This window comes from Schistocerca cancellata, chromosome 1, assembly GCF_023864275.1.
Source record: "Schistocerca cancellata isolate TAMUIC-IGC-003103 chromosome 1, iqSchCanc2.1, whole genome shotgun sequence".
NCBI lineage: Eukaryota > Metazoa > Arthropoda > Insecta > Orthoptera > Acrididae > Schistocerca > Schistocerca cancellata.
This window is the reverse complement of record NC_064626.1, coordinates 1,119,383,208-1,119,401,381: the sequence shown is the minus strand read 5'-3', so window position 1 is coordinate 1,119,401,381 and position 18,174 is coordinate 1,119,383,208. Positions and strand designations below refer to the sequence as shown.

The following is an 18,174-nucleotide window of genomic DNA, read 5'->3' as shown; positions in this document are numbered from 1 at the left end:
AAAGTATGTGGTATGCAGATAGAATAGCTAAGTCTCATCAGGATAAAATTAAAACCATATGGTCAGTCGTAAAGGAAGTGGCTGGTCTGCAGAGACAGGTCGAGGATATAGAATCAGTGCATAATGGGAATGTCCGTGTTACTGATAAGTTGTGTATATGTACAGTATTTAATAATCACTTTCTGAATATAGCAAGTGAACTAAATAGAAACCTAGTACCAACAGGGAATCACATAGCGCTCTTAGAAAAAAGTGTTCAGAGACTGTTACCTGAAATGCTCCTCCATGATACTGACAAGAGGGATATTGAGTTAATAATTAAATCACTAAAGACCAAGAACTTTTATGGATATGACAGGGTATCTAGCAGAATACTGAAGTATTGTTCTATGTATGTTAGCCCAGTACTTAGCCATATCTGTAACTTTTCCTTTAGGAGTGGTCGGTTTCCTCACCGATTAAAGTACTCGGTAGTGAAGCCACTTTATAAAAAGGGAGACAGGGATAATGTTGACAATTTTAGACCTATTTCTATGCCATCGGTGTTTGCTAAAGTTATCGAGAAGGTTGTATATACAAGGTTACTGGAGCATTTAAATTCACATAATTTACTGTCAAATGTACAGTTTGGTTTTAGAAATGGTTTAACAACTGAAAATGCTACATTCTCTTTTCTCTGTGAGGTTTTGGACGGATTAAATAAAAGGTTGCGAACGCTAGGTGTTTTCTTTGATTTAACAAAGGCTTTTAACGGTGTTGACCACAAAATATTACTGCAGAAGTTGGACCATTATGGAGTAAGGGGAGTAGCTTACAATTGGTTCACCTCTTACTTTAAGAACAGAAAGCAGAAGGTAATTCTCAGCAATATTGAGAGTGGTAATGATGTTCAGTCCTAATGGGGCACTGTTAAGTGGGGTGTCACCAAGGGTCGGTGCTGGGGCCACGGCTGTTTCTTATTTATATAAATGATATGCCTTCTAGTATTACAGGTGATTCAAAAATATTTCTGTTTGCTGATGACACCAGCTTAGTACTGAAGGATCTTGTGTGTAATATTGAAACAGTATCAAATAATGTAGTTCATGAAATAAGTTCGTGGCTTGTGGAAAATAATTTGATGCTAAATCACAGTAAGACTCAGTTTTTACAGTTTCTACCTCACAATTCAACAGGAACCGATATTTTGATCAGACAGAATGGGCATATTATAAGCGAGACGGAACAGTTCAAGTTCCTAGGTGTTCGGATAGATAGTAAGCTGTTGTGGAAAGCCCACGTCCAGGATCTTGTTCAGAAACTAAATGCTGCTTTATTTACCATTAGAACAGTATCTGAAATAAGTGATAGTTCAACACGAAAAGTAGTCTACTTCGCATATTTTCATACACTTATGTCATATGGTATTATTTTTTGGGGTAATTCTTCTGATTCAAAAAGGGTATTTTTGGCTCAAAAACGGGCTGTTCGAGCTATATGTGGTGTAAGTTCGAGAACCTCTTGTCGACCCCTGTTCAATAGTCTGGGAATTCTGACATTGCTCTCACAGTATATATTTTCTTTAATGTCGTTTGTTGTTAGCAATATTAGCCTATTCCCAAGAGTTAGCAGCTTTCACTCGGTTAATACTAGGCAGAAATCAAATCTACATGTGGAATGCACTTCCTTGACTCTTGTGCAGAAAGGAGTGCAGTATTCTGCTGCATCCATTTTCAATAAGCTACCACAAGAACTCAAAAATCTTAGCAGTAGCCCAAACGCTTTTAAGTCTAAACTGAAGAGTTTCCTCATGGCTGACTCCTTCCATTCTGTCGAGGAGCTACTGGAAGAGCTAAAAAATCTACATCCATATTCCGCAAGCCACCTGACGGTGTGTGGCGGAGGGTACCTTGAGTACCTCTATCGGTTCTCCCTTCTATTCCAGTCTCGTATTGTTCGTGGAAAGGAGGATTGTCAGTATGCTTCTGTGTGGGCTCTAATCTCTCTGATTTTATCCTCATGGTCTCTTTGCGAGATATACGTAGGAGGGAGCAATATACTGCTTGACTCCTTGGTGAAGATATGTTCTCGAAACTTCAACAATAGCCCGTACTGAGCGTCTCTCCTGCAGAGTCTTCCACTGGAGTTTATCTATCATCTCCGTAACGCTTTCGTGATTACTAAATGACCCTGTAACGAAGCGCACTGCTCTCCGTTGGATCTTCTCTATCTCTTCTATCAACCCTATCTGGTACGGATCCCACACTGCTGAGCAGTATTCAAGCAGTGGGTGAACAAGTGTACTATAACCTACTTCCTTTGTTTTTGGATTGCATTTCCTTAGGATTCTTCCAATGATTCTCAGTCTGGCATCTGCCTTACCGACGATCAACTTTATATGATCATTCCATTTTAAATCACTCCTAATGCGTACTCCCAGATAATTTATGGAAGTAACTGCTTCCAGTTGCTGACCTGCTAAATTGTAGCTAAATGATAAGGGATCTTTCTTTCTATGTATTCGCAGCACACTACACTTGTCTACATTGAGATTCAATTGCCATTCCCTGCACCATGCGTCAATTCGTTGCAGATCCTCCTGCATTTCAGTACAATTTTCCGTTGTTACAACCTCTCGATATACCACAGCATCATCCGCAAAAAGCACCAGTGAACTTCTGATGTCATCCACAAGGTCATTTATGTATATTGTGAATAGCAACAGTCCTACGACACTCCCCTGTGGCACACCTGAAACCACTCTTACTTTGGAAGACTTCTCTCCATTGAGAATGACATGCTGCGTTCTGTTATCTAGGAACTCTTCAATCCAATCACACAATTGGTCTGATAGTCCATATGTTCTTATGTTGTTCATTAAATGACTGTGGGGAACTGTGTCGAACGCCTTGCGGAAGTCAAGAAACACGGCATCTACCTGGGAACCCGTGTCTATGGCCCTCCGAGTCTCATGGACAAATAGCGCGAAGTGGGTTTCACATGATCGACTTTTTCGAAACCCATGCTGATTCGTACAGAGTAGATTTCTAGTCTCCAGAAAAGTCATTATACTCGAACATAATACGTGTTCCAAAATTCTACAACTGATCGACGTCAGAGATATAGGTCTATAGTTCTGCACATCTGTTCGACGTCCCTTCTTAAAAATGGGGATGACCTGTGCCTTTTTCCAATCCTTTGGAACGCTACGCTCTTCTAGAGACCTATGGTACATCGCTGCAAGAAGGGGGGCAAGTTCCTTCACGTACTCTGTGTAAAATCGATTTGGTATCCCATCAGGTCCAGCGGCCTTTCCTCTATTGAGCGATTTTAATTGTTTCTCTATCCCTCTGCCATCTATTTCGATATCTACCATTTTCTCATCTGTGCGACAATCTAGAGAAGGAACTACAGTGCAGTCTTCCTCTGTGAAACAGCTTTGGAAAAAGAAATTTAGTATTTCGGCCTTTAGTCTGTCATCAACTGTTTCAGTACCATTTTGGTCACAGAGTGTCTGGACATTTTGTTATGATCCACCTACCGCTTTGACATAAGACCAAAATTTCTTAGGATTTTCTGCCAAGTCAGTACATAGAACAAATTCCAGTGTTACATTGTTGATTTTCTTTATTTAAACTAGAGACTTATCGCCTGAATATGTTTTTTATATTTCATTTTATCTGTTTCTACCTATCGTGTTATAATTCCATGTATTGACTCGTTCCGTGACCATGGAGACTTCTCCTTAATTTGGTCCCATGGAACAATAAATAAATAAATAAAATAAAATAAAAAGATGACCTTACTGTTGATAGGGCGAAAGGTGGTGTTGCAGTGTTCATCAAGAGCACATTCCGCTCCTCACCTATGCCCGTAATTACTCCGCTACAAGTGATTGCTGTTTGGTTAGTGGCCCACATTCTGTAACAGTGCGCTCTTTGTATTTGCTGCCCCATGAGCTCGTTGACAGTGAGACCCTGACATATCTTCTTGATGAACTACACCACCACTTTCTCCTTTTAGGAGACTTTAATATACACAGTGCACTGCGGGGATCTAACAGCATTTGGCCCACAGGTAGGATCTTGAGAATCGACACAAACTGCAGACATAATATTCATGAACATGGGTTAAGGTAAGCTTCTTAGCACCACTGTAGGTTCGTCTACGGCCATAGTCCTCTCCTCCTCCTCACCTACCCTCACAGACACTGCTTCATAATGATAGTGACCAGTTGCCAAGATGGTTGTTCATAAAGGCTAACTGGGTGCTTTACAGGCAGTGAGCTGTTTTTAAGCAACATGAAAATCTCCAGGACTGGGTGGATCACATCTCAGCCATGATCCACTGCACTACTGATGCAACCATCTCAAAATCCAAGGGAACACCTCGGAGACAGACTGCGCCTTGGTAGAATGATGAATATCATTCTGTAATCAGGGACATCAGGGCAGCTATATGAAGATTCAATTAGTGCCCTACAGATGCTGATCTTGCAATCTTTTGAATGACAAGGACAAAGGCAAGGAGAACAATTTGAATGTAAGCAGAGCTCTTTGCAAGAGCTCCTGAAGTCCGTCAATAGATCCACATCTGCAAGTAAAGTGTGGGAAGCCATCAGAAGGTCTCAAGGCAGAACTCATAAATGCTAATAGCAACTGTATGAGAAAAGGTCTCTCTCCTAATATTGCCAAGAGACAATGGCTCAATCATAGAATATCATTATGGCTGATTCTCGTCAGGATCCAGCTTTCCTTCATTATTGGGAGGCACAAGGGAGGGTTAATTTTGATTTCCATTCCACCGACATTGAAGAATACAACAAGCCTTTCTCTATGTCAGAATTGGATTCTGCACTGTCAGTAGCTCATGATGATGTGCTCGTTGATGACCTGATAACATACAGCATGTTGAAACAGTTGGACTCGCTGTCGAAGGAGGTTCTCCTTAAGGTTTTTAATGAAATGGATGACTGGAAACTTCCCAGCTCATGGAAAAATTTACTTTAATCCCAATTTTAAAAGCGGGAAAGGATCAGATTAACCTCTATAGTTAGGCCCCTACTAACTTGTAAGTCGCTCCCATTGTGGGTTCAGGAGGTACCACTCTACAGTCAATAACCTGACCTTGCTCGAAGCAGCAATTCAACAAGCTTTCCTCTGTGACACATTATCAGTGTGTTCTTTGATTTGGAAAACGCCTACAATGCTGCCTGGAGGCATAATATTTTGTTGCAGCTCTATCGGTGAGGTTCGGTGTACGTCCACCCAATTTCGTATGATCCTTCCTCTTGGACAGGTGTTTTAGATACAAGGTTGGAAATGCCCTGTCTGACAAATGACTGAAGACAAGATGCCTCAAGGCTTTGGACATCCTCAAATGCATTAATCACAGGTTTTTGGAGAGCTGACAGGACACATCTGCTCTAACTCTATAAAGCCTTCATGTGACTCTGGCTTTAATATGGATGCCAGGTTTATGGATCTGCAAGGCCTTTGTACCTCAGAAGCTGGACGTCATTAGGCTTTCATCAGAGGTTTATCGCATGAGTCCAGTCACTAGCCTACGTGCAGAGGCTGGTGAGCCTCCACTGCATTTGATGTCTCCCATATGAGACCTGAATGTCAAGCAAACAGGACTCTGTCTGTTCCAAAATTGCCAACGGTCATCTCCATTACCCAACTGCCACTGGAATGTTTGTTCTGTAACTGTCTGCAGTCAACGAGGCCATTTGCGTGCCTCAGCAATACAGATGGCCATACCGTAGGTGCAACCACAACGGACAGGTTTCTGTTGAGAGGCCAGACAAACATGTGGTTCCTGAAGAGGGGCAGCAGTTTTTTCAGTAGTTGCAGGGGCAACAGTCTGAATGATTGACTGATCTGGCCTTGTAACACTAACCAAAACGCCTTGCTGTGCTGGTACTGCGAATGGTTGAAAGCAAGGGGAAACTACAGCCATAATTTTTCCTGAGGGCATGCAGCTTTACTGTATGGTTAATGATGATGGCGTCCTCTTGGGTAAAATATTCCGGAGGTAAAATAGTCCCCCATTCGGATCTCCGGGCGGGGACTACTCAAGAGGACGTCATTATCAGGGGAAAGAAAACTGGCATTCTACGGATCGGACCTTGGAATGTCAGTTTCCTTAATCGGGCAGGTAGGTTAGAAAATTTAAAAAGGGAAATGGATAGGTTAAAGTTAGAAGTAGTGGGAATTATTGAAGTTCGGTGGCAGGAGGAACAAGACTTCTGGTCAGGTGACTACAGGGTTATAAACACAAAGTCAAATAGGGGTAATGCAGGAGTAGGTTTAATAATGAATAGGAAAATAGGAATGCGGGTAAGCTACTACAAACAGCATAGTGAACGCATTATTGTGGCCAAGATAGACACGAAGCCCATGCCTACTACAGTAGTACAAGTTTATATGCCAACTAGTCCTGCAGATGATGATGAAATTGAAGAAATGTATGACGAAATAAAATAAATTATTCAGATAATGAAGGGAGACGAAAATTTAATAGTCATGGGTGACTGGAATTCGGTAGTAGGAAAAGGGAGAGAAGAAAACGTAGTAGGTGAATATGGATTGGGGGTAAGAAATGAAAGAGGAAGCCGCCTGGTAGAATTTTGCACAGAGCACAACTTAATCATAGCTAACACTTGGTTCCAGAATCATGAAAGAAGGTTGTATACATGGAAGAACCCTGGAGATACTAAAAAGTTTCAGATAGATTATATAATGGTAAGACAGATTTAGGAACCAGGTTTTAAATTGTAAGACGTTTCCAGGGGCAGATGTGGACTCTGACCACAATATATTGGCTATGAACTGTAGATTAAAACTGAAGAAACTGCAAAAATGTGGGAATTTAAAGAGATGGGACCTGGATAAACTGACTAAACCAGAGGTTGTACAGAGTTTCAGGGAGAGCATAAGGGAACAATTGACAGGAATGGGGGAAAGAAATACAGTAGAAGAAGAATGGGTAGCTTTGAAGGATGAAGTAGTGAAGGCAGCAGAGGATCAAGTAAGTAAAAAGACGAGGGCTAGTAGAAATCCTTGGGTAACAGAAGAAATATTGAATTTAATTGATGAAAGGCGAAAATATGAAAATGCAGTAAATGAAGCAGGCAAAAAGGAATACAAACGTCTCAAAAATGAGATCGACAGGAAGTGCAAAATGGCTAAGCAGGGATGGCTAGAGGACAAATGTAAGGATGTAGAGGCCTATCTCACTAGGGGTAAGATAGATACTGCCTACAGGAAAATTAAAAGAGACCTTTGAAGAAAAGAGAACACTTGTATGAATATCAAGAGCTCAGATGGAAACCCAGTTCTAAGCACAGAAGGGAAAGCAGAAAGGTGGATGGAGTATATAGAGGGTCTATACAAGGGTAATGTACTTGAGGACAATATTATGGAAATGGAAGAGGATGTAGATGGAGATGAAATGGGAGATAAGATACAGCGTGAAGAGTTTGACAGAGCACTGAAAGACCTGAGTCGAAACAAGGCTCCGGGGGTAGATAACATTCCATTAGAACTACTGACAGCCTTGGGAGAGCCAGTCCTGACAAAACTCTACCATCTGGTGAGCAAGATGTCTGAGACAGGCGAAATACCCTCAGACTTCAAGAAGAATATAATAATTCCATTCCCAAAGAAAGCAGGTGTCGACAGATGTGAAAATTACCGAACTATCAGTTTAATAAGTCACAGCTGCAAAATACTAATGCGAATTCTTTACAGACGAATGGAAAAAATAGTAGAAGCCGACCTCGGGGAAGATCATTTTGGATTCCGTAGAAATATTGAAACATGTGAGGCAATACTGACCCTACGACTTATCTTAGAAGCTAGATTAAGGAAAGGCAAACCTACGTTTCTAGCATTTGTAGACTTGGAGAAAGCTTTTGACAATGTTAACTGGAATACTCTCTTTCAAATTCTGAAGGTGGCAGGGGTAAAATACAGGGAGCGAAAGGCTATTTACAATTTGTATAGAAATCAAATGGCAGTTATAAAAGTTGAGGGGCATGAAAGGGAAGCAGTGGTTGGGAAGGGAGTGAGACAGGGTTGTAGCCTCTCCCCGTTGCTATTCAATCTGTATATTGAGCAAGCAGTGAAGAAAACAAAAGAAAAATTCGGAGTAGGTATTAAAATCCATGGAGAAGAAATAAAAACTTTGAGGTTCGCCGATGACATTGTAATTCTGTCAGAGACAGCAAAGGACTTTGAAGAGGAGTTGAACGGAATGGATAGTGTCTTGAAAGGAGGATATAAGATGAACATCAACAAAAGCAAAACGAGGATAATGGAATGTAGTCGAATTAAGTCGGGTGATGCTGAGGGTATTAGTTTAGGAAATGAGACACTTTAAGTGGTAAAGGAGTTTTGCTATTTGGGGAGCAAAATAACTGATGATGGTCGAAGTAGAGAGGATATAAAATGTAGACTGGCAATGGCAAGGAAAGCGTTTCTAAAGAAGAGAAATTTGTTAACATTGAGTATAGATTTAAGTGTCAGGAAGTCGTTTCTGAAAGTATTTGTATGGATTGTAGCCATGTATGGAAGTGAAACATGGACAATAAATAGTTTAGACAAGAAGAGAATAGAAGCTTTCGAAATGTGATGCTACAGAAGAATGCTAAAGATTAGATGGGTAGATCACATAACTAATGAGGAGGTGTTGAATAGGATTGGCGAGAAGAGAAGTTTGTGGGACAACTTGACTAGAAGAAGGGATCGGTTGGTAGGACATGTTCCGAGGCATCAAGGGATCACCAATTTAGTATTGGAGGGCAGCGTGGAGGGTAAAAATCGTAGAGGGAGACCAAGAGATGAATACACCAAGCAGCTTCAGAAGGATGTAGGTTGCAGTAGGTACTGGGAGATGAAGAAGCTTGCACAGAATAGAGTAGCATGGAGAGCTGCATCAAACCAGTCTCAGGACTGAAGACCACCACAACAACAACAACAACAACATCAGCATGTAGTGTTTGAATATGTATGTGTCATTAGGGTGGTGTGCGATAGTTAATGTCTGAATTTTGTCATGTTGAGATTAATTATTATTAATTTGTGAAACAAAGGGGTAACCACCTCATGTTTGAGTTTAAACATAAGACATTTATGTTAAAACTCAGCAGTGAGTTTTACAACAATGGAACCTTAACTTAGCCGGCCGGTGTGGCCGTGCGGTTCTACGCGCTTCAGTCTGGAACCGCATGACGGCTATGGTCGCAGCTTCAAATCCTGCCTCAGTCATGGATGTGTGTGATGTCCTTAGGTTAGTTAGGTTTAAGTAGTTCTAAGTTCTAGGGGACTGGTGACCACAGATGTTAAGTCCCATAGTGCTCAGAGCCATTTGAACCATTTTGAACCTAAACTTAGCCCAGTATTAGTAGTAACATCTCCCTTTCCAAGCAGATCATTATTATCCATTAGCCACAGCCATAAACAAAATTGAGGCTGCTTTCTCTATTCCAGCCAACAATTTTGACAAAATATAACTTGAGTGTTACAGGCGAAGGAAGGATCCAAGTAGTACAATCTTTGAAGTGAAGTGGTCACCAAAATAGAGGATGTTGTTCTCAGTAGCATGTTCTAATACAAAGTGTCTTTGCTCTCAGCCACAATTTGGCAGTGGCCATTCGTTTGGATGGATGGATAGTTGGTGGTCATTCAAACAAAAAATGTTATGCTAAAATTACAACAGAGCTGGTATGTGGTAGGGAACACTTTTGTCCCCAGTTACAATTTGTTTCAGTATATTAGGATCCTCATCAACAGTGGAGATGTAACTGGACCTGACCTTTTCCTTACTGACACCAACTTCCAATGCAAGTGTTATGATGGTAATTTGTCTTTGACTGGCAGCAGTTTCCTTGCTTTATTTTCACATACTGATCCACTTGAGAAACATAGAACATCGGACACATAGTTTATCCTGTAAGGATTCTCTTCCATTTTTTAAACACTGAAGACAAGCAGAACAATTGCATAGAACAAAGACGACCATCTCCCCAAACATGTTACAAGTCTTTGTAAATTTCTGACATCATTTTTCCTAATTTACAGTAAAATTTTATCATAGCTCTTTGACTCATGACTCTGACCAAGCAATGGAAAATCCTGAAACGGCAGTGTTGTTTCAGTTGCCTGAGACTACAGTCATGTGTGTGAGTTGCATTTGTGTGTGTATGCATATGTGTGTCAATTGTTGACGAAGGCCTTAGAGGCCAAAAGCTTTAATTGTGAGAGTCTTTTTGTTGTGTGTATCTGTGACTCAGCATCTCTGCTATATATTGACCCAAGATTCTGTATGTTGGACCACTGCTATTTGCACTGTGTTGCTTTGACAGCAGCTGAGAGTGTATCGACTGATTCATCAACATGATTGGAGCACAATGGTAACCACATTTGGCATGTATCTTGAAAATATTCATGGGAAAAAATCAGTCTCATTAGTTATTTGGCACACTATGTACAAGGTGTCTAGGCTAGAGGTGTACAAAACGTTTGTTTATATTTCAGTACTATTAAGGTTTATAACTTTATTTGTCCAACATCCTGCTGGAAAACATCTGGAGGCATCTCTGGAACTGCGTAGTTTGCCAACATAGGGAGATGGGTGTGCCCTGTTACTGGCAAGCATGCACCATGTGACTCAGTGCTGTATATGAAATGTTGAGGATCACGCCTTGGAGAGTGTGTGTATAAATTGCGTAGTTACTCAACAACATAAAATGTCAAGTTCTTTCATTATAAGGATTTGTTTGTTTATACTCCTAGCCTGGACACCCCGTATGTGTGTTCAGTCTTATTTTGTCCCTTAATGTCTTGACTGTTTTAGTTAGTTTCACTTCAAGTGAGGAGTAGTAGTAGTAGTAGTAGTAGTAGAATGTAATAATAATAATAATAATAATAATAATAATAATAATAATAATAATACAGTCATTGCAGCCAAATAGGTGCACAAGCTCAAAATGTGATTGTAATAATACAAGAAAAGACATTTTACAGATCATGGTTTGCATAGTCACTTACTGGCTGTTTCCTTTTAAAACAGAATCCTATATGGTAACATTGGGATATTCAGTTAAACAGTTTATACTCATACTTTGTGTTTAGTTCATGATGTTTTGGTATTGCAGATAAGGTGATGGGAACTGTGGGCTACCATTGTGGTGATCATTTGTCTCAACTCGAAGTTTTCCTTAGTCGATGTTCGGTCAGTCTTGGCTCCTGTGCCATAAAATTCTGTAAGTGTGTCTTCCCTTTTCTCTTGCAGTGTGCATAAAAGGCTTTCCAAAGCACTTGTGTTTGGTAGCATCAGATCTGTCCATAGGTCTTTAGTGTGGAAGAATTGCCTCACTTGCAGGTATACTAGTCTGGATCGTGTAGTTTTGGACACCCAAATGCTTTCTTTGTATAGGTTGCCTTTATTCTTCCTAGTGGTTTTAGGTTTTTCGCTGTGAGATGTGATCTGATGATTTTTATGTCTTACGATAATATTTGCAAGATTTTTGCTCTGAATAGTGCTAGTACTGTCTCCAAACTGAGGGATCTGATATGTTCTGTTTTGTGGGTGGCCATTATTGCTTACATTGTCTTCTCTGTTACAGGTTTTGTAAAATATTTTGTGCTTTTTCTCTTTTTTTGTTTAGTGATGCTGACATATTTGAAGTCTGCTACAATCTTTAGTTTTCTCTGCTGTACGAAGATCTCTGCTGAAGCAGGTGCTTTTCCCCCATTTCTGTTTTTGTCACATTTATTGTTTCCTGTTGCTTTCTAATATATTTTGAGCTTATTACAATGCCATCTGCAAATCCATAAGAACTTAAACCCCCCTCTTTGAGGTATTCTTATAATTTCTTCTACTGCAAGGGTAAACAGCAATGGACTTGTGGGTCTCCCCTTGTGTCTTATTCGAGGAACACCTCTCCATTGTCCCAGAAAAAAGCGGAAAGTGAAAATTCTGACAGTGATCCCTGTTGCCCAGAATTCATCATTATTTGCCAGTTCTGTGTGAGTTCCTTTCTTTGATTGCCTTCTTATTTAGGAATTGTTTTATTGGGTCTGGCATTGTCTCGGGCTACAGCTATCCTGCGCAGAAGCAAGCCCTCTTATCTGCGGCTTGTAGGATTCTCTCTCTTGGTCTAGCATATGTCAGTGACTCGTGTGCCTAGTGGTTATTTCTCTCTTCTGCAGATTACTGTAATCCATTGTTCTTAGTTTATTTTTATTTCTGTTTCTTAATTTTGTGTCATATCTGTTTTTGCAAGTGTTTGAGCTTCATTCATTATGTGAAACACATTTTTTGTTACTTGCTCTATGTTGGGTGTTTGGTGTGGTTTTGGTACCTTTCATCATGTACTTTCAATTTCTTCCTTTACAAAACTTATTACATTGTTTGTGGAAGCCTCCATCATAAGGCTTAACTTCTGCATGATTTTTCTGTTATTTTCTCGTATAATATTGTGTTGTGATCCGGAGGCTGTTTGCGGGAGTTATCGGTTGAGCCACTAGATCTCAGTGTGTGATAGTTGCCACTAGCAGTTTAAGTTTCTTGCATTGGGTCAACAGGTGACACTTGTTCCTCAATGCCACTGTCTTCTCCCTCTGTGTGGGAGTTGTTATAATGAAATCTTGGATCTCTTTCTTGGTGTACTCTCCTGTTTCCATGATATTTATCAAACCGTGTAGAGTAGATTGAGCATGTTTGTCTCTCATGTCTGCAATCTTCAAGAGCATAATAAATATGTTTAACAAAGTTCTGCAGTTACTTTTTAAGTAAATAATTGTTTCTAAACAGGAACATTGGCACAATCAATGTATTCCTCCAAATTTTTGACACACACACACACACACACACACACACACACACACACACATACACACACACACACACACACAGAGAGAGAGAGAGAGAGAGAGAGAGAGAGAGAGAGAGAGAGAGAGAGAGAGAGAGAGAGTATTTAAAGCCAAAATATCACCTCTTACCAACTGTTAGTTAATTTTGTTAGTTAATTCTGCATACCTTGCACTACGTAACTTCTGTAGGGCCACAGTCTTGCTATATATGTGCTCCCAAGGTCACCCTTCCATCTGCTTACATTAACATCTAGTTGTTTAGTGGTTTCCTTGTTGAAATGCTTGATCTATTTTCTTTGTTTTTAAGGTGTCATGCACAGAATGCAATGATTTTAAATGCCGTTTCATGCGAGACTTAAGAAGCCATCTAGAATGTCAGCATGGAATTAAGATTGAAAGAGAAGAAATGGAGTTTGATTCCATGGAACGTAAGGAAACAGTAATATATCACTTTTCAAAAGAATGTATCAATTCTGAGTTGTTGCTGTCAATGCTGAGTTGTTGCTGCCAATAAAATATTTTTTTTCCAGAGTTCCTTCAGTGGAAAGAAAAGATGGAAGGTGAAAAAAGAGTTTCATTCATAAAACAACGTGGTGGCACACTAAACACGCAGAAGTCTAAAATTTATTATTTATGCCACCGTTCAGGAAATTTCAAAACAGTGGGTTTGGGGCAAAGGTTGGCTGGTCCCTCGGTCAAAATTGGTCGCACATGTCCTGCCTCTTTGATAGCGACAAAGATGCCATCAGGCAAAGTCAGTGTCCAGTTCTATGCCACACACACAGGCCACAGCTTCTCTATGGGTTCTCTGCATCTCACTCCTGCCGACAGAGCAATGGTTGCTGACTTAATTGCAAGTGGTCTATCAGATGCTGAAATTTTAAAGAAAATAAGAGATGGTGCACATGAAAGCAGCTTAAAAAGGGTACACATGTTAAAAAGGAAAGACATTTATAATATCAAAAAACAATATAAATTGGACATCCCTTTAGATAAGAATGTAGCAGTTAATGTGAAACAGGAGTCATCTGTTGTCAACACTGATAACTTGCAAGCTGCAGCACAGGAGAGGTGTGATCTGTTAAAAGAAATGATGGCAAGTGTTGACGATGAAAATATTAGTCAGTATATCGAGTCACTGGACAGACTAATAGAGGAAGCCAGTGAAACTGTTGCATCACAGGAAGAGGACTCTATTGGCAGACAAGAATATATTGATCCTAAACATGGCCATGTAATGGCAATCATTTATATTTAATGCTTTTGTTTGAATGTTAATAGTACATGTATTTGAAAGGAAGTTTTAAATTTTTTCCTTCCCTCTCTATGCCCAGCCAGTTGTCAACACGAATTTAATTTGATACTGCCACCAAAATATTTAAAAACATAGAAACACAACATTCACAGTGTCTGTATTCAGTTTTCCTGATTATGTTCATTTAAGTTATTATTTAGTAACTCACTAGACATGCAAAACAAGAGAGAAGTTTCCATTCAGCAGTTGTCTTGTGTACTGAAGTTTAGAACTTAATGTGTTTCTTTGCATAATGTGGCTTTAACATTTATGTTTGCTCTAAGCTGATGCAAATACATTGTCAAACCAGTTTGTGCTCCCTATTACAGAGTGTCAGTGCATCTTAAGCATAGCCTATCATAAATAAATGAATGTTCGTAGAAAGGCTATCTTTTGTGAAGTTGTTACAACATATTGACTTTCTGGCTGGTCCTGGAGTGCTTTGCTGGGTATCACTTCTTACCTGAGTACTGGTTACTTTCCACATTATACAGATTGGTTTGAAACAGCATGGCGAAACTTGAGGAATGGATTCCTCTTATAACAACATGAAAAACAGGATATGTCAACATGGGTGCAGAAATGCACAGTTACAGAGTTATTCAAGCATTTTACTGTTAACACAGTGCACGCAGACAAGTGCTGTTTCCTGGAAGAAAATTACGACGCCAGTTACAAGTGTTACACAAGTAATAAAATTGTGAATCGGTGTGATATGGGCCTGAACGTTCTTCAGCATGTGCAGATGAAGTACACTGATTGCCAGTTAAATAAGTGGTTGTTGGCATATCCATTGTTAGTAACTGTGGTGTGCAATCAGCTCTGAAATGATGCATAAGTGCTAGGAACAATAAATGTGTCCATGATAATTAGCAAAGATTTGTGTCGGGTGGTGCCTGTGCCTATGGTTTGCAGTCTGGAAATGTAGACCAACCAAAAGTTTGCGACCATGCATTCTGTATACAGTTTAGTGGACGGCAGTGCATTGGAGGCATGTTGCTTGTACCAAAAATGCTACCCATTTTGCAGATTACCAGACCGAAAGACATTTGAAGGAATTCATTGCTTTCTCTGTGAATATGAGAGTTTCACACATCCTTCTGGGAGCTGGGGGTCGTCATGACGTGCAACACCAGAGGACGAGAAAGATCTACTCAAAGCTGTGGAGGAAAGTCCTTGAATCAGCGCAAGGCAGTTAGACTCGCAGAGGAATGTGCCACACGTGGCGATCTGCAGACCGTTACGTATAAATGTCTGGACTCATACCATCTGCAGTGTGTATAAGCCTTGTCTCCTGTGGATTATCCTCTAAGAGTAACATTCTGCCAGTGGTTCCTGCCGCATTTTGTTATGATGCTCAACTTTGCAGCTGTTGTCCCTTCAAAAGGGACGGAACCCAGAATTTGTATAACCAGCATGTGTGGGCAGACACAAATCCCCAGGCAGCTATCCAGTTGTCTCATTATCAGAGGTTCTCCATTAACATTTGGGCCGTCACTGTTGGTGATTGCTTGTTGGGACCGTATGTACTTCCCGGGAGACTTATAGAACAGAACTACAAAGATTCCTCGCTTACTGCATTGCCTGAGTACTTAGAATACATGCCATTTGCTGCATCCCATTGATGAATGTGTTTCATGCCCAGTGATGCTCTAACACATTTGTTTGTCTGCCTGGAGGCACCTAAATGCACATTTTCCTGAGCACTTAATAAGGAGAGGTGGATCAGTTGCTTGGCCATCTCCTTCACCTAACTTAAAACACCTGGACTTTCATCTGTATGGACACACATTCTCTTGTGCATTGGACCATTGTTGTGGATGAACCTACTCTCTATGCATGCACTTGACAGTGTTTCCTTCAGTACGAACAATACCAGGAATTTTTTATTGTGTGTGGAATTCAATGAAGTAACTGTATTCTGTCAGGAAGAGGTCACTTTGAACATTTCGTGTGATAAGTAACCAGAATGTAGTACCTGGAATTACAGATGTACAGTGCAGTTTGTAGGAACTGAAGATTGAATAAATCTGTAACCATGCATTTCCGGACCTGTGTTTCGACTAACCCCATATAATATCACTGCAGTCCAGTGCCTGTGTGATGAAATTGAATCCACTATTTTCCTTTAGAATTTACACCTGAAGTAAAAATTTTTGACACACTCCTTTTCAAAAACTGGAACCTTAATGCCTTCTGATTTAGAAAAGAATTATATCTGCCTTTACCAAAAATGATATTTTAAAATCTTTTATGAAGCAGATGCACAGCAAACACACTTTGAAAAATAATTTAAAGTGTTTAATAAGATCATTAATATAATTTATCAACTTTAAACAGTTCCAACTAATGAATATTGCAGATGACCCTAGGCAGCTATAAGTTTGGTAATGCTATATTATGCACTTATTTCATGAATGTGATTTTCTTCCAAGCTGTGAAACAGCATAGGTATCTTTAAATTTTTGGTTTCCCTACGCATAAATACTTTCAACATTAATACAGCTCATGACGAAAGTTAATATGAGTAGTTGTATATGAGATATTGGTCAATTAATTACTAAAGCCCAGGGTAAGTTAATAACATTGTATGTTAAATAATCAGTTCACAAATTAGACTTTGTCAGCACTGTGTTACAATTTTAAATAAACCTAGGTAAGACTTGATCTTGCCTGTTACATTGAAGTGTGGAACAACTAACACCAATTCTGTGAAGCATACTGTGCAACCTTTGTTTCTACAGATGTCTCATGTTGTTCTTGCCTCCAGGTGTCTTTATGTGGAGCAAATCTGTCAGAAACCTGTACACACCCATCCAATGCCATAATTATTGGATCTGAAATAGGGTTAATAATCCAGTCCATTGCTCACATAGAGACTCTTGTTTTGTCATAACAGCTAATTTGGCACATACAGTCATTGGCACTGCTGATTACTGTATGCATGCACACCAGTCGTAGTGCAGAATCATAATAGAGGTTCCTCAAGGACAGTGTTCAATATTTATAAAACGACTGCCTATCCAGGATGTGATGACAACTGTTGAAAGTTTTGCGCTCATTTCATACACATATTTTGTACGGTAGTATTGTAAATTGTAGAAATCTGGCTGTTGCCAAAATAATGGTTCATTTCTTCCGGTTAACATGAAATATCAGACGAGTCAAAGTACGAGGGATATCTGGAAACTAGGGCTACAAGGCCCATAAATCTACCAGGGAATAGTTTTTTACAGTTGTTACCACAGTTGAGTATGGTAGCAAACACTGAAACAAATGCATGGCAACATTCATCAGGAGCGTCTCGACTCTCTTAGTGGTGATTAAAGATGAGCACTCTCATGCAATCTCTTGCAAAGTGTACCTGTGATACACTACCTGAACACCAAGGACATGAGTGCTGCCACAATTCATCTGAAATCATGCCAGTGTGTGGGGAGAAGATTGTCACATCAATTAATGACAAAATGGGTGCAGAATTTCACTTTCAAATGAATGGAATTTCACATTGGAGGGAAGTGGATGCCCGTGACTGATGAACTGGTGCAAAAGCTTGAAAAGCATATTAATTCTGATCACCTTATGGCCATTGATAACCTGCATGGACTGTGTCCTGAAGTTTCTCAGACCATTTTTTATGAAATAGTGAGTGATTGACTAGGATATCATAATGCATGATGGGTTCTGAAGATGCTGGCAGCTGAACACAAAATCGTGAGAGTCAAGGCCATACGAGAGTTTTCTGAACCAAACAAAAACTGACAATAAAATTAGTGGTTAAGCCAGGGACAAGAGTAACATTTCTGATGGAAGATATATCTAGTGAATTGACAGCACTGTCTCCTTTCCCTTCACTTAGTAATTCAACATTATCAGCACACTTCATAATTTTTTGTTTGCAGGTTTCTGGTACAAAATTCTGAAACCATTTCTTTGTTGAAGTCATGTGTGATGATGATCTGGAATAAGTGACCCACTCATTCTGGTTGAACTCAGACATACCAAGTGCACAAAACAATG

The 18,174-nt window shown here is 39.9% G+C and overlaps 1 protein-coding gene across 1 annotated transcript in view; it reads left to right on the top strand.

Moving 5' to 3' along the window:
- Window positions 1–16,197, top strand: part of LOC126092337 (uncharacterized) — a 40,925-nt gene extending 24,728 nt beyond the window's left edge. The window contains exons 2-3 of the mRNA XM_049907879.1: window positions 13,168–13,288; window positions 13,391–16,197. Coding sequence (XP_049763836.1) covers window positions 13,168–13,288; window positions 13,391–14,118 — 849 coding nt within the window. The 3' untranslated portion in view covers window positions 14,119–16,197. The remainder of the gene's footprint in view (window positions 1–13,167; window positions 13,289–13,390) is intronic.
- The last annotated feature ends 1,977 nt before the right edge of the window (window positions 16,198–18,174 follow it).